The sequence below is a fragment of the Mustelus asterias genome, chromosome 26 (assembly GCF_964213995.1).
Source record: "Mustelus asterias chromosome 26, sMusAst1.hap1.1, whole genome shotgun sequence".
In the NCBI taxonomy this organism is placed as follows: Eukaryota; Metazoa; Chordata; class Chondrichthyes; order Carcharhiniformes; family Triakidae; genus Mustelus; species Mustelus asterias.
Window position 1 is genome coordinate 46,458,360 of NC_135826.1, and position 20,645 is coordinate 46,479,004.

The window sequence follows — 20,645 nt, forward strand, 5'->3', positions numbered from 1 at the left end:
CTTATGCAACTGAGAACAGGACAGTACGAATAACAATAGGCAGCCCTGATATACAACGTCCATCAGAGGGTAACCGGGGGCAGTGCACGGAATTGGTAGCACTCTTAAGCGAGAGCAGCATGCAAGGGAAAAAACGTGGAGGGGAAGAACAAATACTTTTTAAAAGCTACAAATTTGGTTGCAAAGAGACCAAGGGTTTGATTTTGTTCTCTATATTCAATTTAGTGCAACCTTAAGCTGTTTGCTAAAATAATGCCCACAGGTGCAAATTTCCTCACCACTTTAAGCACTGGTCGGGGGTGGAAGTCCTACTTTGAGGTCAGAAAATGTGGAAGTATTGTTCCATCAGGTAAGTTAGCGCTTTTTGTCTCCATTTCCCAGCTGCAACAAAGAATGGAGCTGTGGGGTCAGAGGTTGTAAAGGGTCAGAGGGTTCTGGGGTGAGCTGTTTGTTTTTCTGACGCCATGGTTAAATTTAAAATGGTAGTTAAACTTGAGGCACGAAGTCAGATTATATTTAAATTGGTAATCTGCTATCTGAAGTGATTGGATGTCTGTCCATGTTTACCGCCCCCCCCCCCCCCCCCTCCATAAGTTGCCACCCTTCCACTTCCATTAAAAGCAGGAAGGTTGGAATTGAATAACCGATATTTTACGGTTTATCTTCCTACCGCACCCCTACCTGGCAGTTTTTGAGGGTGCAGTGGCTCTGTTACTGATCCAAATCAGCAGAAATGGGGATCAAACCCAGGACCAGCCTTGTCTATATTGATCTGGGTCTTTCTTTTACCCATTAAACGATCAGGAAAGCAGGGAGAATTGTTCTACACCCACTGCACTAGTGGCATACTGAGTCTTTCTTACATGGTTACAAAGATGCATTTAATCATGGATGGACATATCTCCTGCCAAACAGAATAGAGTAAGAGTTTTAACAACACCAGGTTAAAGTCCAACAGGTTTATTTGGTAGCAAATACCATTAGCTTTCGGAGCGCTGCTCCTTCGTCAGATGGAGTGGAAATGTGCTCTCAAACAGGGCACAGAGACACAAAATCAAGTTACAGAATACTGATTAGAATGCGAATCCCTACAGCCAACCAGATCTTAAAGATACAGACAATGTGGGTGGAGGGAGCATTTAGCACAGGTTAAAGAGATGTGTTCACCCCAGTCCAATGCCGGCATCTCCACATCATGACTTCCATAAACAGAATACAGGCAGTTGCTTTTCCAGTCCACATTAGAATCCAAACCTCTAAAGTAAAGCAGATTGAGGTTTTCCAGCCGCCAGCTATCGTGTCAATGTGTGCAAAGAAAGCGCACCTCAACTAAAGTACAACCTAAAACAGCAGAGGCCCAAACACAGCATATCATACTAAATAAATACCAGTTTCCATACAGCTCTGTCAGTGAGCTGAACTTAACACAAATCAATAACCCAAGATTATAGTTCATATTTAGGCATGAAGGTGCTGCCAAACCTCCATTAAAAGTAAAAGATGTACAATGCAAGTCTATCAAGATCAAACAGGCCACAATAAGTGCTCCCTAATGGTAATGCATAAAAAAATCTTGCATTGATACACACTTTATTATGTCTTAAATGCCTCAAAGTGCTTCATGTATGATTTACTTTAAACTGCAAGACCGTCTTGCAAACATATTTTATATTGTTTGAACGATAGGTTAACATTTCTGCAGCAGCTTTGAAAAAATAGCTGCTTGAAATGAACTGATTCAGTAAACGTTACTAATGACGCAACTCGATACTCCACATTTCCACCTCATCCTGCTGCAGTTAGCACACATCACTTAAAATTCAACTAGGTTGCCATAACTGTAAAATGTGTTCCATTAAAGAAGTTACTGCGCAAAATGTGTGTGGTTACAGTTATATCATTCCAGCAATCTCCTCTGTCAAAGAGCCTCATATTTACTTGGGTGAGGCTCAGGTGATTGCAAGCAGCAAATAATTCATCCAGTCCCCATGGAAGAACAGCCTACTAACACATACTATCTAGACTCACAAAGGAGGGCAATTCACTTGAGTGAGGTATAAATCGACACTGCCTTTGGGACTATACCCCTGCAAGAGTCGGTGAAAGATAAAGGAGATTTCAGGAAAGGATTTCAGGAAAGATAGAGGAGGAAATAGAACACATCAGGATGAAAGTTTCTCGGGCTCATGATGAAAGTGGAAACATTTATAGATCAAAGAGATGTCTCAGGAATTCACAAAACAACAACAAAACTGCTCCTATTCACCATGATCAGGTCTTAGGCAACAGCTTTTAGCCCAAGGGGGTAATTACGCTCCGCAAATCTTCTGCCAACCCCATCCACAGGAAACAGCGTCCTTCCCGAGCTTTTCAAAGCACACACGGAATTCCTGGCGTGACTGACAGGACTATTTCCTGTACATCTCCTACTGTTTACAGAAGAAAAAATCATCAGTAGTCATCCTGTCATAAAAAGAAACAAGCAACCCTTTATTTTGCTGGCTGCTCGGGCATGTTTTCACAGGTACGTGATTCTCTCCAGTACCTTACCCTGATAAGCTTGTCCTTTTTTTTTATAAAGTGCCTTACACGGTGCCCTAGACTATCTCTTGGTGGTGCTGGTGGCATCAAAACGCAGCAGAATTTGATTCCGTCCTCATCTGATGTGCAGGCTTTCAGTAGGGGTCACTGGAATGTCATCAGGAGCAAGATTTGCTGACCAGATTTGTGCTGAGTTGTCCTCATCCCAGTCCTGTAGCACTGAAGCCGATTACAGGCCCCAGGCTGTGGGAGAATAGTTAACACAGCATAGTAACACAGTCCAACAAAACCATCGAGTTGCACTAACAAGCAGAACTGACTCTGATGCTCAGCGAGGTCTGTCACTATATCACATGAGGAGAATTGATTTAACAAAAGCACATTAATCTGGGGGCTGAAAGTTAATTCGCTCACATTGCTAGATTGGGTGTTGTCTTCCATTCAAGCTTTCCTCAGTGAAGATACTGGCACAGGCTGTTTAAATGAGTAACAGTGTTCAAACAAAGCCAGGATAAAAGTAGGAAATTGTGCTATTTGCTTTCACCCAGCCAACCTGTCAACTTTTCCCCATCTAAATGCCAGGGCACAATTTTGCAATCACCAACAAAAGTGACCCTCATTGAGGCTTATTCAGTGATTCAGTGACAGCAGGCTATGGGGACGGGGGGACGGGGGGGGGAAAGAATTAAAAAATAATAGTCTGACCCAATCCTTTCCTCACACAACTTCCATAAAAGGACGTTGTTTTTAATAGGCGACCAGCATCAGTAGTTGGAACCTGTGGTGAATTTTGCCCTCCTTAGTGTTGGCCACACATTACGTCTTTATCCCCAGCCTGACTGACATCTGCGAACTCAACACAAGAACACGAGACCCTGCTGCTGGTGGTGCAGCGGGGAAAATAAATTCAAGCCGGAATTCTCCAGCCATTAACATCCTGCCGCCGCTGCCATCCCACCGGGATGGAGCATTTAGCACTCAGCCAAATCTCTGTTCACTGCAGCAGGACCAGAGAACCCCGCTGGCATGAACGGCTGGAGAATTCCGGTCAATATCTGTCAATTTTCTTAATTTTTACACTGGGACTCCCATTTAGTATGAAGGAGCAATATAGAAACACAGTGGATCACAAGACCTTGTTCTACCAAAAACACAACCCTGAAGAAATTTTTTTAGTGCTTGCAAATAAATTTTCTGCATAAATTCCACTGCAGTCCGGAGGGAATTCAATGCATAAGCTTTGAAAATCTCAGCAATAAATTGCACCTTATATAGTAGACGCATACATAGACCTATTCAGCAGTATTGTCACGAGGATTTCACTAAGTATGATGGGCATGTGAACTGAACAGTTGTAACAATCTGCAGTGATACCCAACTCTGGTTTCTGTGGAGATGGACTAACACTAGGTTGACATACTGATGGAAGCAATTTCAGCTGAATTAAGAATAACATGAGATATACTGGCACATTATTATAGTGCAATGGTTTAAACTTGTTTTCTTTAAATCCCTATTGCTTACTGGCACTCTAACCCAGTGTCAAGCCTGTACACAGCATACTAGGAGCAAACATAAATTCAGTTAGATATTTACAGTGGCACTGCTATCGTACTACTATCCATAGGTGTAATAATAGATTAGAAAATAGTAAAACTGTGATCTGAGATAATAATAACACACCCTGATCATGCGCCTTAATTGTAGTGAAAACTGAACCAAGGCAAAATGTTACCACTTTAAAAAAACAAACCCAGCCAGCAGGGCATAGCCCAGGATCAGAGAAAGTACTTTCAGAAGACGGTCGTGCTTGTCTTCAAACTCCTTCACCAGAATTTCAAAGAAAGTGACAAACAGAAAGGTCCCGGCCGCAAAACCCTGCAGCAGGACAGATGCAATGTGGCTGCCGAAGCTGTCAGCACTCTGGATGCCCATCCCAATGCCTATCCCAGCTGGTATCATGGCACTGACCATCAGGGCCAGCTTCAGTGCGTCTCTCATGAGGAGGCCTCCTTTCGCCATGCTTACTCCCAGCGCCACAGCAGCCAGTGTCTCGTGAACCGCCACTCCAATGAACAGATTGACAACCTTCGCTCTTTCCTCCTGCAGGCCCAGGGCCAAGCCCTCGAACACAGAGTGGGCGGACAAGGCAAACACCAGACTGAGCAAGCGCAAAGGGCTGGAGCGGGGCACATCGGACATGTTCAAGGAATGGCTGTGTGAGTGGGAACTGCGGCCGTACAGATTGCTTTGACCTCGCCCCGGTGAAATGAAGGGGCTCTCATACTCAGAATCACTGCCGCCCTCTGGCCCCGCATTGAATGTCTCCAAATCAATGAAAGATGGCTTCTCCCTTCGAAACGTCAGAATTAATTGCTCAACAAAGATCGTCAGAAAGAATCCCACCATCATCATTGTCTCACCCAGTGGATAGTCAGTCGATATGTTTCCACTTTTAAGAACCTCTTGAACCTGCAACAGGAAGTTAACAATCTGTAGGACAAAGTTTTAAATTGGGCAGCAAACAGAATGATGAATAAGACTCGTGAACTATTCTCCACAAGAAATGTTTGATGGTTTATTTCACACCTTGCAATGGTAGCACAGTGGTTAGCACTGCTGCTTCACAGCGCCAGGGACCCGGGTTCGATTCCTGGCTTGGGTCACTGTCTGTGTGGAGTTTGCACATTCTCCCCGTGTCTGCGTGGGTTTCTTCCGGCTGCTCCGGTTTCCTCCCACATTCTGTGCAGGTTAGGTGCATTGACTGTGGCGACTAGGGGAATTTCATTGTAGTGTTAATGTCAGCCTTACTTGTGACTAATAAATAAACTTTACTTTACTTTTACTTTAATATTTATGGTGACTTTGTTTGGAAAAAAAATATCTAGTGGGAAACACTTCACTTCGAGGCTCTCTTGTTGATCTACTTGGTAAATTCAGAGTATAATTTAACCAGAGAGTTTCAGATTTGACTCTGCGGCTTTGCTGATCTCAGCTAGAGACAGGAAAGCTGATCCAATTTTTTTTTATGCCCCTGGATGAGGAAAAAGGAAATTAAAAATTATCCAGTTTTCACGCTTCAGGTTTCTAATTTTCTAAATGGTGATACCCAGCTGAAATTGACATTGAACGGGGGAAGGTGGGATTGGGGGGGGGGGGGGAGGGGGGGGTATACTCTTGGGCTATCTAGCGAGAGCAGGCGTTCTCTGGGCATACACACATCAATAATAGCCACCAGAGTGATACACTGGACAGCAGTTAGGACGAGTTAACTGTACCGAGTTTAAAAATTGGCAAGTCATGTTGCAGATTTATAGAACTTTAGTTAGGCCGCACCGGGAATATAGTGTTCAATCTGGTTGCCACACTACCAGAAGGATGTGGAGGCTATGGAGAGGGCACAGAAAAGATTTACCAGGATGTTGCCTGGTATGGAGGGCATTAGCTATGAGGATGTTGAAGAAACTTGGTTTGATCTCACTGGAACAACGGAGGTTGAGGGGCGACCTGATAGAAGTCTACAAGATTATGAAGGGCATGGACACAGTGGACAGTCTGGAGCTTTTTCCCCAGGGTGGAAGAGTCAATTACTAGGGGGCACAAGTTTAAGGTGCGAGGGGCAAGATTTAATGGAGATGTACGAGGCAAATTTTTTACAGAGGGTGGTGGGTGCCCGGAACTCGCTGCTGGGGAGGTAGTGGAAGCAGATACGATAGTGACTTTTAAGGGGCGTCTTGACAAATACATGAATAGGATGGGAATAGAGGGATATGGTCCCCGGAAGGGTAGGGGTTTTTTAGTTCAGTCGGGCAGCATGGTCGGTGCGGGCTTGGAGGGCCGGAGGGCCTGTTCCTGTGCTGTAATTCTCTTTGCTCTTTGTACCCCAGCAAGAGTCAGCACGTTCAGGAATGGGGCGGTTGAGGAATCCTGGCAGCCAGATTTTCAATCCACCCATAGTGGGCACTGAGTATTTCGAACTGTATTGGTGTCTCAGTGTCAATTATTAGAGCCACCTGAGGAAGACAGGATGACTAAGTGAGGGCATTCAGCAACAGATCCCAAAAGCTTTTGTTACTTTTTTCAAGGCAAGTTACATCATGCCTCTGTGAATAACAGTGTGGCGTAAATGATACTTGGCGTTTCCCCTCCAGCAATAACAGCCTAAAGTGATACAATGTACATTTATAGAAGATGAAATCAATACAAAGTCTGCACTCCTTCAGAGTTGCATCTGTCTCGTGTACTTCAAAATGAATAAAAAAGACATGCATTCATACAGCACGCCCCAAAACATTTCACAGCCGGTGAAGTATGTTTTGAAGTGTAACAATGTTCCCTCTAAACTGCATGGTCACACAGTAACCCAAAAGATCCCATGCACAAACTGGCATCCATGTATGGATGTGCAAAAGAAAATTTAAAGGGATCACATACTTATAGATAGCCTGCACACCAGGAATTAAAATTAGGGGGATCATCACTGTTATAATCACAGAATCCCTACAATACAGAGGCAGGCCATTTGGCCCATCAATTCTGCGCCGACCACAATCCCACCGAGGCCCTATTCCCGTAACCCCACACATTTACCCTGCTAATCTCCCTGAGGGTCAATTTAGCATGGCCAATCAACCTAACCCGCACATTTTTGGAGTGTGGGAGGAGACCGGGAGGAAAGCCCATGCAGACACGGGGGGAATGTGCAAACTCCACACAGACAATGACCCGAGGTTGGAATTGAACCCGGGTCCCTGGCGCTGTGAGGCAGCCATGCTAACCGTGGTGCCCAATGCAAAATGGGGGGGGGGGGTAAAAAATAGAAACAAAATTGCATTTATATGGCGCCTTTACCTTTTCAAAGTGCAGTCACTATTGTAATGTAGGATCGGAGCGGATAATCAGATTGTGATATTGATTGAGGGATAAATATCGGCCAAGAAATCAAGTTTTACTCCCCTGCTCTTCTGTGAAACAATGCCATGGGATCTTTTACATCCACCCAAGGGCAGATGGGGTCTTGGTAGAATGTTGTTTCCAAAAGACAGCACCTCCGACAGAGAGGCATTCCCTCAATACTGCACTGGAGTATCAGCATAGAGTTTTTATACACAAGTCCATTGTGGAACTTGAACCCACAGCTTTCTGACACAGAGGTGAGACCAACTGAAGCTCAGTTGACCATGGGTACTGGGAGGCTGATTGGTGCTGTGCCTTGGCTGTCAATCCAGCCTAGTCAATTCTCCCTAGGTGAATGGGAGAAGTAAGCAAATGAGTTTACATATTCTCAAATCAGTTCTAACTTGCTGCAAGTTCATGGTGCGCGAGTGGTCTTCCATAAAATTTACCACATAGAAACAGGCCATAAATTTAATATGACTATCAATCCAGAAACTCAACTAATGCTCTAGGGACCCGGGTTCGAATCCCACAACAGCAGTTGGTGGAATTTGAATTCAATTTTAAAAATCTGGAATTGAGAACCTACTGATGACCATGAAACCATTGTCGATTGTCGTAAAAACCCATCTGATTCATTAATGTCCTTTAGGGAAAGAAATCTGCCATCCTTACCCGGTCTGGCCTACATGTGACTCCAGAGCCACAGCAATGTGGTTGACTCTCAGCTGCCCTCCAAGGAAAACTTGGGATGAGCAATAAATGCTAGCCCAGCCAGCGAGGTCCATGAGTGCCATGAGTGAATAAAAAAAAAAATCCACACTCCACGTAAACCCTCTCCTGCCCTTAGGAACATAGGAGCAGGATCAGGCCATTTGGACTGGAAAGCCTGCTCCACCATTCAATTAGATCCAAAGATGTGCAGATTAGATGGATTGACTCTGGTAAATTTGTGGGGTTAAAGGGATAGAGCGGGGGAGACGGCCTGGGTAAGATACTCTTTCAGTGCAGGCTCGTTGGGCCGAATGGCCTCTTCTGAACTACAGAGATTCTATGATTCTAGTGATTCTATAACTGATCAGCTACCTCAACACCACTTTCCCGTGCTATCATCTTCCTTCTTCATCTAACCCTATCAGCATATCCTTCTCTTCCTTTCCCCTCATATGTTCATTTAGTTTCTATGGCATTCACTTTAACTGCTACTTGTAGTAGCAAGTTCTGCATTTTAACTACACTTTAGACCACATCAGCTTTGTAGACTGTTACCACGATGGCAGCCTCACTCAGGGAAACCATAAAGGATGACCGGCGATAGAAGTAATAAAGGCAATTGTGTGGGCATTAAAGCAAATTTTTTAAAATGTCTTCATTCATGGGATGTGGGCATTGCTGGTAAAGTCACCATTTATTGCCCATCCCTAACTGCCCTCGAGAAGATGGTGGTGAGCTGCCTTGAATCGCTGAGGTCAGTATGTGGAGTCTACTGCTGTAGTAAAGTAAAAGTAAAGTTTATTTACTAGTCACCAGAAGGCTTACATTAACACTGCAATGAAGTTACTGTGAAAATCTCCTAGTCGCCGCACTCTGGCGCCTGTTTGGGTACACTGAGGGAGAAGTGCCATTAGGTAGTGAGTTCCAGGATTTTGACCCAGTGACGATGAAGGAATAGTGTTATAGTTCCAAACCAGGATGCTGTAAGGCCTGGAGAGGAACCTGCAGATGGTGATGTTCCCTGCTGTCCGTATGTTTCTAGGTGTTAGGGGTTTTGAGTTTAAGGGATAATGTCTATGTTATCTCCCAGGAGCGCTCAAAATGTGCACCGGAAATGTGCATGGTATCCTCTACTTCCAACCACGATAGGCGTTATAATCCCGTCTCACTTGGAACTGTCACAATAGAAGGCACTCTTCATAGCACAGTGAATGCATCTATAGCCAGGAGTGGAAAAGGTGGATTTCAATCCATCAGACCATCTTCACAGAGTACACAGGACACAATTAATAATCCTCAATTTACCTGCTCAATACGTGATCAGCTTCCTCCCTCTGTGCAAATACAACCTCTTAACAAATCAGCTAAAATTCACCGGTAGTTGGCAAATAACATCGCACATTAGCACAGAATGTTCTCTTTTACAACAACAAAACAACATAGGGGCGGCACGGTGGCACAGTGGTAAAGGCGGCACGGTGGCACAGTGGTTAGCACTGCTGTCTCACTGCACCAGGGACCCAGGTTCAATTCCGACCTCGGGTCACTGTCTGTGCAGAGTTTGCACATTCTCCCCGTGTCTGTGTGGCTTTCCTCCGGGTGCTCCGGTTTCCTCCCACAGTCCAAAGATGTGTGGGTTAGGTTGATTGGCCGTGCTAAATTGTCCCTAGTGTCAGGGGAATTAACAGAATAAATACTTGGGGTTACGGGGATAGGGCTTGGGTGGGATTGTTGTCGGTGTAGGCTCGAAGGGCCGAATGGCCTCCTTCTGCATTGTAGGGTTTCTATGATTTCTTCTGTGAACAACTTGCATTTATATAACACCATTAAGATAAGTGCTACCAAGCAAACTTTGGGATCGTCAGGAAACAATGGCAGGAAAAATTATTTCATGCAAAACTGAGTGCAGGTGTCCATGCCTTTAAGTTGGGTACAATTTCTCTTTGACTTTTCTTAAGAGTTTGTTTATTGCAGCTTTGTTTAGTTGATTGATCAATGCAATTGTGGAACCTGTACATTTTTGGAGTAGCAGAACTGAAACATTGTACAATGTCAATTTGCATTTATATAGTGCCTTTAATGTAGTGAAGCATTCCAAGGCACTTCATAGGTGTATTATCAAACAAAATCTGTGCCATGTAAGGAGACATTTGAGCAGATGACCAAAACTGGTCAAAGGCATAGATTTTATGCAGCGTCTTGAAGGAGGAGTGAGAAGTAGGAAGGCGCAGGGGGAATTCCAGAGCTTAGGATCCAGGCAGCTGAAGAAATGACTGCCAATGGTGGAGTGATTTAAATCAGGGATGCACAAGAGGCCGGAATTGAGGAGTGCAGAGATCGCATGGATTGGAGAGATCACAGGGCTGGAGAAGGTTACAGAGATAGGGAGGGGTGAGATAGGGAGGGGTGAGATAGGGAGGGGTGAGATAGGGAGGGGTGAGATAGGGAGGGGTGAGATAGGGAGGGGTGAGATAGGGAGGGGTGAGATAGGGAGGGGTGAGATAGGGAGGGGTGAGATAGGGAGGGGTGAGATAGGGAGGGGTGAGATAGGGAGGGGTGAGATAGGGAGGGGTGAGATAGGGAGGGGTGAGATAGGGAGGGGTGAGATAGGGAGGGGTGAGATAGGGAGGGGTGAGATAGGGAGGGGTGAGATAGGGAGGGGTGAGATAGGGAGGGGTGAGATAGGGAGGGGTGAGATAGGGAGGGGTGAGTCCATGGAGGGGTGAGATAGGGAGGGGTGAGTCCATGGAGGGAAAACAAAGATGAGTATTTAAAACAAAAAGATGCTATCAGGTAGGCAAATGTAGGAAAACAGGAGCAGGGTAGGCTATTCAGCCCATCGAGCCTGCTTTACCATTCAAACAGATCATGGCTGATAATCTATCTTTACACCATTTTTCCCCACGAGCGCCTCGTCCCTTGATGTCATTAGTGTCCAGAAATCTATCAATTTATGTCTTGAACGTGTTCAATGATTGAGCTTCCACAGCCCTCTGGGGTAGAAAATTCCAAAGATTCACCCCACCCTCTGAGTGAAGGAAGTCCTCCTCATTTCAATCTTCAATGGCCCATCTCTTATTCTGAGACTGTGTCCCCTGGTTCTACACTCACCACCCAGGGAAAACATCCTATCCACATCCACCCTGTCACCTCTCATTCTTCAAAACTCGAGAGAATACAGGCCCAGTTTCCTTAATCTCTCCTCAAGATAATCCTGCCATCCCAGGGATGGTGAACTTCCACTGTGATCCCTGAATGGAAAGTATGTCCTTCCTTAGACATGGGCACTCAAGATGGACACAATCTTCCAGATGCAGTCTCACCAAGTCCAATTGCTACAAGACATATTTATTCCTGTGCTTGCAATGGAAGGCCAACATACCATTTGCCTTCCTAACTGTTTGCTGCATCTCCATGCTAGCTTTGAGTGACTCATTAACAAGGACACCAGGTCCCTTTGGACATCAACACTTCTCACATTTAAGAAATACTCTGCCTTTCTGTTTTTTCTATCAAAGTGGATAACTTCACACTTATTCACATTATATTTCATCTGTCATGTTCTTGCTCCTTCACTTAGCCTGTCCAAATCCACTTGAAGCCTCTTTGCATCTTTTCTGCAACTCTCATTTCCACCAATTATGGCACATCAGCAAATTTGGAAATATTACATTTGATCCTCACACCCAAAAATCCAAACCATTGTGAACAGTTGTGGCTTAAGCACTAATCGTTGCCACTAATAGCAACCTGCCATTCTGAGACTGACCTGTTTATTCCTACTCTCTGTTTTCTGTCTGTTAACCAATTTCCAATCCATTGCAGTATATTACCCTCAACTCCATGTGCCCTAATTTTGTTGACTAGCCGTGGGCCTTCATTTTGGAGGTCAACATGCACAATGAGTAAAGAATATTTTAAGATTACTTAACATCAGCAATAAAGAATGGAGTGCAGCATGTAAAAAGTATAAATGAAAGCCTATATAGGAAAATATGACATTGCCTTAGGTTTAAGAGAATGGGAGATTAACAGAACAGTAAACAATACAATGAAACATCATCCCAATGCTTTCAAACAAGGAGCAATCTAGAGTAAAAGTACTTAATTGGAAAAGGGCCAATTTCAGTGAGGTGGGAACAGATCTGGTCCAGGTAAAATAGAATCAAAGACTGAGAGACAAAATTATGGCTTGCTTTATTTATTAGTGTCATAAGTAGGCAAGGTGGTTTGGATACAGTCAGGGTACATTCCCCAGAGGGAGAGCTGGGTAAAGCAAAACCAAAGCCAGATGAAGAAACTGATAAGAGAGTAGGGAGAAGCAGAAATAGGGTACATGACAAGATGCCAGGATGGTATCAGAAGTGAGAACCAGGCTGAATATAGAAAGTTCAGAGGGGAAGCGAAAAAGTAAATGCAAAGCAAAGAAGAAGTATGACTGACAGCTAACATAAAAGGGAATTCAAATATTTTCTATAGGCAAATAGATAGTAAAATGGTACTAATACTTGAGGGATGGGACCTATGAAAAACAAAGAAGGGGCCTACGCTTGGAAACAGAGTGCATGACTAAGCACCAAGTGAGTACTTAGGCAGCATCTTTTCTTTGGTAAAGACAGATCCTAAGTTATTGTGAAAGAGAAGATAGTTGAAACACAGGATAGGCTAAAAATTGATGAGGAAGAGGGATTAGAAAAGCTGGCTCTTTTAAAGTTGATGTTACCAGAATCAGATGAGATGCATCCGAAGACACTGAGGGAAAATAGGAGGAAATTGCGGGATTTGCAAATGTCACATCTTGGTTCAAAATAATGTAAGGATAATCCCAGCAACTGTAGGTCAGTCAGTTTAACCTTGCTGGTGAGAAAGCTTTTGGAAATGATAATCTGGGACAAAATGAACTATCACTTGGACAAGTTTGGATTAATTAAGGGAGCCAGCGCAGCTTCACCGAAAGGAAATGAACTAACTTAAGCTTTTTTTGATGAAGTAACAGGGATGACAGATGAGGATAATGTGTTCATCAAGGTGGCATACACGGACTTCCGAAAAGCTTTTGATAAAGTGTCACATAATAGGCTTGCCAGCAAAGCTGAATAATGGAATAAAAAGGTCAGTGGCAGCAGAGATACAAAGTTGGCTGAGTGACAGAGGAATGGTGAATGGTTGCTTTTGGAATTGGAGGAAGATAATACTGTGGGGTTCCCTAGATGTTGGTACCAATACCACTGCTTTTGTTGATATATATTAGTAACCTAGACTTAGGGATACACGTGGCAGATGAAATATACTGCAGAAAAGTGTGAAGTGATACATTTTGGTATGAAGAACGAAGTGAGGCAATGTAAAATTTTAAAAAGTGCAAACCGAAAGGATGTGCAAGAACAGAGAGACCTGAGGATATTTGGGTACAGATTGTTGAAGGAGGCACAGCAGGTTGAGAAAGTGGTTTATAAAACGTATGGGATCCTGAACTTATTAATAATGGCATAAAATACAAAAGGAAGGAAATCACGATGATTCTTTAAAGATATTGGTTTGGCCTTAATTGGACTACACATTTTAGGAAGGATGTGAAAACAAACTTTAGATAGGATTCAGAAAAAGAATACAAAAACAGTTCCAGGGATGAGGGACTTCAGTTACATGGACAGACTGGAGAAGTTAGGGCTGTTTTCCTTAAGAGACAGAAGATTAAAAGTAGATTTGATACAGGTGTTCAAAATTATGATGGGTCTGGAGAGAGAGAAACTGTTCCCATTGTCAGAAAGGTCAAGAATGGGAGGACACTAATATAAAGTGAACAGCAAAAGAACCAACAGTGATGTGAGGAAAATATATCTTTTAGATACACAGCGAATGGTTATTATCTGCCTGAGAGTGCGGTGAAGTAGATTCAATCGTGGTTTTGAAAAGAGAACTGGATAAGCAACTTAGTTGCAGTGCTATAGTAAAAGGGCGGACAGGAGAATGGGACTATCCAAGCTGCTCTTTCAGAGAGTGAGCACGGATAGGAAGGGCTGAATGGCCTGTTTCCATGTTGTAACCAACTCTTTAGAGTGGAGATGAGGAGGGATTTCTTCAGCCAGAGGGTGGTTAATCTATGAAATTCATTGCCAGAGAAGGCTGTGGAGGCCAGGTCGTTGAGTGTATTTAAGACAGAGATGGACAGGTAAAGCGATCAAAGATTACAGGGGAAAAGGTGGGAAAATTGGAATGAGAAAATTATCAGCCGTGATTGAACAGAAGAGTAACCACAATGGGCGGAATGGCCAAATCCTGCTCCTATATCTTACGGTTTTATGATTCTAAAGAAAACAATGCAGATATTGCTCATCTGTTTCAGTTCAAAAGGGAATTGTAACATCACCAAACACACTCATTGGAGAACACCAAACATGAGTAAAGAAAACAGTTTTGTGTTGGTGATATCGTACCTGAGATGTAACAAGTTACCAGTCCAACCATTAGACTCCTTTAGGTTTATAGGTGAACCATAATGTTACAGCAGGCTGTCTAATAGCTGAATCAGGTTACTTCCTCAAAGTTTAACTCAGAGTTTTGACCTGCAAAAGATCCTGACCAAGCCTTTGTATATTTCTCTCCGGCCAACAAAGACAATTAACAGGCAGACAGTCCTCACCTTTTCCCTTACAACTGGCAACAAAGCATTGAAACAGGTAGCCAGAAATACTCCACCACCAAACGAACTGCAAAGTGAGAGCATCTTCTTGGACTTGTGTGCTTTCTCATAGTCAATTTGGATCATTCGAACGGGCAGCAGTGCGCCCAACATCATCAGGATGAAGACCCCAGCCGTGCAGAGGAGTTTAATCACCAAAACATTCATCTTCAAATCCGAGTTACGTGGTCTTGGCTTTCAGGAGTGTGGATTCAAATACACACAAGAGATGGAAGTCACGACTTTCAATTATATGTCAACTTCTGTATTCTCATCTTTACTCTCCGAAGAAAAGGCAGAACAGTCCCATTGAAGACCCTCTCTGATGACCTGTGAATATCTCAAAATTCATTGTACCTGAGGAGAGAAACAAATAGTGACAATATCAGTTTCTTTTCTTGATTGCAATGTTTAAGTTTAAAGTTTATTTATTTATTAGTGTCACAAGTAGGCTTAGATTAACACTGCAATGAAGTTACTGTGAAAATCCCCTAGTTGCCATCCCGGCGCCTGTTCGAGTACACTGAGGGAGAATTAAGCATGGCCAATGCACCTAACCAGCACGTCTTTTGGACAATGGGAGGAAACTGGAGCACCCCAAGGAAACCCATGCAGAGACAGGGAGAATGTGCAAACTTCACACAGACAGTGACCCAAGGCCAGAGTTGAACCTAGGTCCCTGGCACTGTGAGGCAGCAGTGTTAACCACTGTGCCACCAGCTATGCTGGTAACTTAATAAAAAGTTTGTTAAACTCATTAGCTACTGACTTCTGATGGGAGGGAGTGTAGCACAAGGGATGACTCAACTAATTTCAGTCTTGTCAACTGCGTACAGTAATTGCATTGGAGTTAAAAGTATATCCTGATGGGTGTGGATATTTAATACAGATTTAGTCATGGGGATTTGGGTGTTCCTATCTTACTGTCCATCGTTACTATCTTTTATGTAGTGGTGAGCTATCTCCTTAATAACTGACAAGTCTTCTCTGCCATTTCACAGATTCAACCATGTTGTCATGGGCCTGTTCATACAGACCTGAATAGGGAGGGCAGATTTTCCACCCTAAATGGACATTCGTGATGTGTTTTTTTAAACAAAAAAGTGACAGTTTCATGGTCATACTGATACTTGCTTTCTCTTTCAGATTTATTTCATCAACTGAATTTAAATTCCTCAGCTGCCATGGGAAGATTTGAACTCGTCTTCAGCTCACTTATGGAAGTCTCTGGATTACTAGTCCACTACATCTTTTTCCAGAATTTGTTCAGGGGATGTGGGTGTCACTGGCTGGGCCAGTGCTTATTGCCCATCCCTAATTGCTCTTAAACTGAGTGGCTCGCTAGGCCATTTAAGAGGGCAGTTGGGAATCAACCACATTGCTGTGGATATGGAGTCACATGTAGGCCAGACCGGGTAAGGATGGCAGATTTCCTTCCCAAAAGGGGCATTAGTAAACCAGATGGATTTTTACAACAATTAACAATGGTTTCATGGTCATCAGTAGACTTTTAATTCCAGATTTAATGTCCAGCCTGCAAATTATTTATTAAACATCATACCAACATGGATCAAAAAATATTTACAATAAAATCCAACAAGAAATGAAGCTCCCCACCCCAAGGTGTTTCCCCTCTTCTCCACTGCTGGATGACAGTTACTCAAAGTGAGATATATTTCCACCAGTGTCAGCTAACATAGAACATAGAACATAGAACAGTACAGCACAGAACAGGCCCTTCGGCCCACGATGTTGTGCCGACCTTCATCTGAAACCAAGATCAAGCTATCCCACTCCCTACCATCCTGGTGTGCTCCATGTGCCTATCCAATAACCGCTTAAATGTTCCTAAAGTGCCTGACTCCACTATCACTGCAGGCAGTCCATTCCACACCCCAACCACTCTCTGCGTGAAGAACCTACCTCTGATATCCTTCCTATATCTCCCACCATGAACCCTATAGTTATGCCCCCTCGTAATAGCTCCATCCACCCGAGGAAATAGTCTTTGAACGTTCACTCGATCTATCCCCTCCATCATTTTATAAACCTCTATTAAGTCTCCCCTCAGCCTCCTCCGCTCCAGAGAGGACAGCCCCAGCTCCCTCAACCTTTCCTCATAAGACCGACACTCCAAACCAGGCAGCATCCTGGTAAATCTCCTCTGCACTCTTTCCAGCGCTTCCACATCCTTCTTATAGTGAGGTGACCAGAACTGCACGCAATATTCCAAATGCGGTCTCACCAAGGTCCTGTACAGTTGCAGCGTAACCCCATAACCTTCAGGCAAAGTGACAATTTCTCCTGAGCTCACATCTAAGTGAGAATTGTCAACTGGCTATTCCATTTTAGTGTACGCAGAACCTGATATCAGCATATTTCGAGCTGTAACTGCTGGGTACTGGTTGGAAATGTAAACCCAAGAAGATCGCTTTCTATTTCAAACTCCAGGGGACTGAGGGGAAATACTATCACCTATGCAATGAAAAACAGTGAGAGCTTACTGACTGCAATATTCTTTGGTAACTGTTATATGTGACACTGCTGCTAATTGTTATTCATTTCAAGAGGACTGGAAAGAAAAGCAGGGGTGTACTGGTGAGGATTTATAAAGTTCTGGGGAGATTTGCAAGCAATTTTGGGCCCCGTATCTAAGGAAGAATGTGCTGGCCTTGGAGAGGGTCCAGAGGAGGTTCATGAGAATGATCCCGGGAATGAAAAGCTTGACCTATGAGGAGCGTCTAAGGACTCTGGGTCTGTACTCAATGGAGGTTAGAAGGATGAGGGGGGGATCTCATTGAAACTTACAGAATAATGAAAGGCCCGGATAGAGTGGATTTGGGTAAGATGTTTCCATCAGTAGGAGAGACTTGGATCTGAGGGCACAGGATAAAGAGACAGCCCTTTTGGGGTTGGGAGGGGATCTCAGAAACCTTTAAAATTCTAACAGGGTTAGACAGGGTAGATTCAGAAATAATGTTCCCGATGGTGGGGGAGTCCAGAACTAGGGGTTCCTCCCACAGACCAAAAGATTTTTTTAAAGTTTATTTATTAGTCACAAGCAAGGCTTACATCAACACTGTAATGAAGTTACTGTGAAATTCCCCTAGTCAGCACAATCCGGCGTCTGTTTGGGTACACTGAGGAAGAATTTAGCAAGGCCAACCCACCGAACCAGCACGTCTTTTGGACTGTGGGAGGAAACCGGAGCACCCGGAGGAAACCCACACAGACACAGGGAGTACGTGCAAACCCCACAGACAGTGACCCAACCCGGGAATCGAACCCGGGTCCCTGGCGCTGTGAGGCAGCAGTGCTAACCCACTGTGTCGCCCTATATGAGGGTCCAGACCCAAACCAATGTTGTTGAGTCTAAAAATAGAAGCCTGTTCGGGTCAATGCACCTCGCCAGCACGTCCTTCAGAATATGGGAGGAAATCCACGCAGACACGGGAAGAACGTGCAAACTCCACACAGACAGTGACCCAGGCTGGGAATCAAACTCGGGGTTAGAAGGATGTTGCCGTGACTTGAGAAACTGAATTACAGAGAAAGGTTGAATAGGTTAGGACTTTATTCCCTGGAGCGTAGAAGAATGAGGGGAGATTTGATCGCAGTGTATAAAATTATGATGGGTATAGATAGAGTGAATGCAAGCAGGCTTTTTCTACTGAGGCTAGGGGAGAAAAAAACTAGAGGACATGGGTTAAGGGCGAAGGGGGGAAAAGTTTAAAGGGAATATTAAGGGGGGCTTCTTCACACAGAGTGGTGGGAGTGTGGAATGAGCTGCCAGATGAAGTGGTGAATGCGGGCTCACTTTTAACATTTAAGAAAAACTTGGACAGGTACATGGATGAGAGGGGTGTGGAGGGATATGGTCCAGGTGCAGGTCAGTGGGACTAGGCAGAAAAATGGTTTGGCACAACCAAGAAGGGCCAAAAGGCCTGTTTCTGTGCTGTAATGTTCTATGGGTCCCTGGTGGTGTGGAGCAGCAGTGCTAACCACTGTGCTACCGTGCCGATGTGCGGGTTAGGTGGATTGGCTGTGCTAAATTGCCACTTAGTGTCAGGGGGATTAGGTGGGCAAATATGTAGGGTTATGGAGATAATATGGGATTGTTGTCAGTGCAGGCTTAATAGGCCGAGTGGCCTCCTTCTACAGTGTAGGGATTCTATTCCTATTGTGTGTGATTCTATTGTGTGTGGAGTTTGCATATTCTCCCTGTGTCTGCGTGGGTTTCCTCCGGGGGCTCCGGTTTCCTCCCACAGTCCAAAGATGTGTGGGCTAGGTTGATTGGCCATTCTAAACTGCCCCTTAGTGTCCCGGGTTGCATAGGTTCGAGGGGTTAATGGGTAAATATGTAGGGATATGGGGATAGGGCCTGGCTGGGATTGTGGTTGGTGATGACTCGATGGGCCGAATGGCCTCTTTCTGCACTGTAGAATTCTATGATTCTAATTCTCTGATTCTATTCCATCAAGGAGTTCCACAGAGTAATGACTCTCCGAGAGGAAAAACACTGTCCTCCTTGAATTGGACATCCCCAATTTTTAAAAACGACTCCAATACATTTGTGGGAGGTCTGGCTCATTCTTGCGCCCCAATCTCTTACTAAAGGCCAACAGAAACCATTTCATTTTCCAATTGCTTACTGTGACTCTACCTGTTGACTTTCCGTGATTTAATTATATTTGGTTCAAGGGGTCAGTCAGCCACCCACACCCAGTGACTCCAGCACCCTCCACTGTGATGCCTCCCCCAGTCAAACTGCCCTCAGCCCCACACTGACCTCCTCCCAGGGACCTGCGCGCTGATTGGCCACTCACTGGCACCGGAAGCCGACTCTCGAGACCGATTGGTCGGTCCTCCCGTCAATCATCGACTCGCACCCGCCCACACGCCTTTCATCCCCCCCCCCCGCTTCAAAATAATTAATTAACGGCGACGGATTTCAGTTTCGTTATTAGCTTAAAATAGGAACTTTTAAAAAACTAGTAGTATTAAGGCTTCAGCTGCGGAATAATTAATCGTTATGCCGCCCGTGTGGTAATCTTTACCTGCGTTCCTAAGCGCCTGGTAACAGCGAAATGTTTCCGACCCAGCCACACAAGGACTGAAGAATAGTTCCGCTGTCAAATTCTTTGTCCCACATGGTAGAGTTTTTTTTATTGCTGTCGCAAGTAAGGCTTACATTAACACTGCAATGAAGTTACTGTGAAAATCCCCTAGTCTCCACACTCTGGCACCTGTTCGGTTACACTGAGGGCGAATTGAGAACGGCCAATGCACCCTAACCAGCACGTCTTCCGGACTGTGGGAGGAAACCGGAGCACCCGCAGGAAACCCACGCAGACACGGGGAGAATGTGCAGACTCCACACAGACAGTGACCCAAGCCAGGAATTGAACCCAGGTCCCTGGAGCTGTGAGGCAGCAATGCTAACCGCTGTGCCACCCTTAAAAGTTTATTTTACTTATTAGTGTCACAAGTAGGCTTACATTAACACTGCAATGAAGTTACTGTGAAAATCCCCTAGTCTCCACACTCCGGCGCCTGTTTGGGTACACTGAGGGCGAATTTAGCACGGCCAATGCACCCTAACCAGCACGTCTTTCGGACTGTGGGAGGAAACCGGAGCACCTGGAGGAAACCCACGCAGACATGGGGAGAATGTGCAGACTCCGCACAGAAAGTGACCCAAGCCAGGAATCGAACCTGGGTCCCTAGTGCTGTGAGGCAGCAGTGCTAACCACTGTGCCTCCATGCTGCCCCCATCATTACACAGATCACCCATGTGTGTAATTTATAGGAG

General features: G+C 44.6%; 1 protein-coding gene across 2 annotated transcripts; it reads right to left on the reverse strand.

Moving 5' to 3' along the window:
- Positions 1-3,226: 3,226 nt before the first annotated feature.
- Positions 3,227-20,035, reverse strand: LOC144479670 (zinc transporter ZIP3-like). 2 transcript variants are annotated; one of them, XM_078198667.1, is made up of 3 exons: positions 19,891-20,035; positions 14,795-15,190; positions 3,227-5,013 (listed from the first exon to the last, which is right to left on the reverse strand). In XM_078198667.1, the coding sequence occupies exons 2-3, from the start codon at positions 14,999-15,001 to the stop codon at positions 4,273-4,275; spliced, it is 948 nt and encodes a 315-aa protein (XP_078054793.1). In that variant the 5' UTR covers positions 15,002-15,190; positions 19,891-20,035; the 3' UTR covers positions 3,227-4,272. The 2 variants fall into 2 exon arrangements, with proteins under 2 accessions (XP_078054793.1, XP_078054794.1); XM_078198668.1 differs by lacking the exon at positions 19,891-20,035 and adding an exon at positions 19,497-19,581.
- Between the last annotated feature and the right edge of the window lie 610 nt (positions 20,036-20,645).

Bases quoted from the DNA above. Each gene is read 5' to 3' on its own strand.
- LOC144479670 (XM_078198667.1), bottom strand. From the start codon at position 15,001: ATGAATGTTTTGGTGATTAAACTCCTCTGCACGGCTGGGGTCTTCATC. The intron at 5,014-14,794 runs GTGAGGACTGTC...TTCCTGTTGCAG, and splicing joins TGCCAGTTGTAAGGGAAAAG to GTTCAAGAGGTTCTTAAAAG.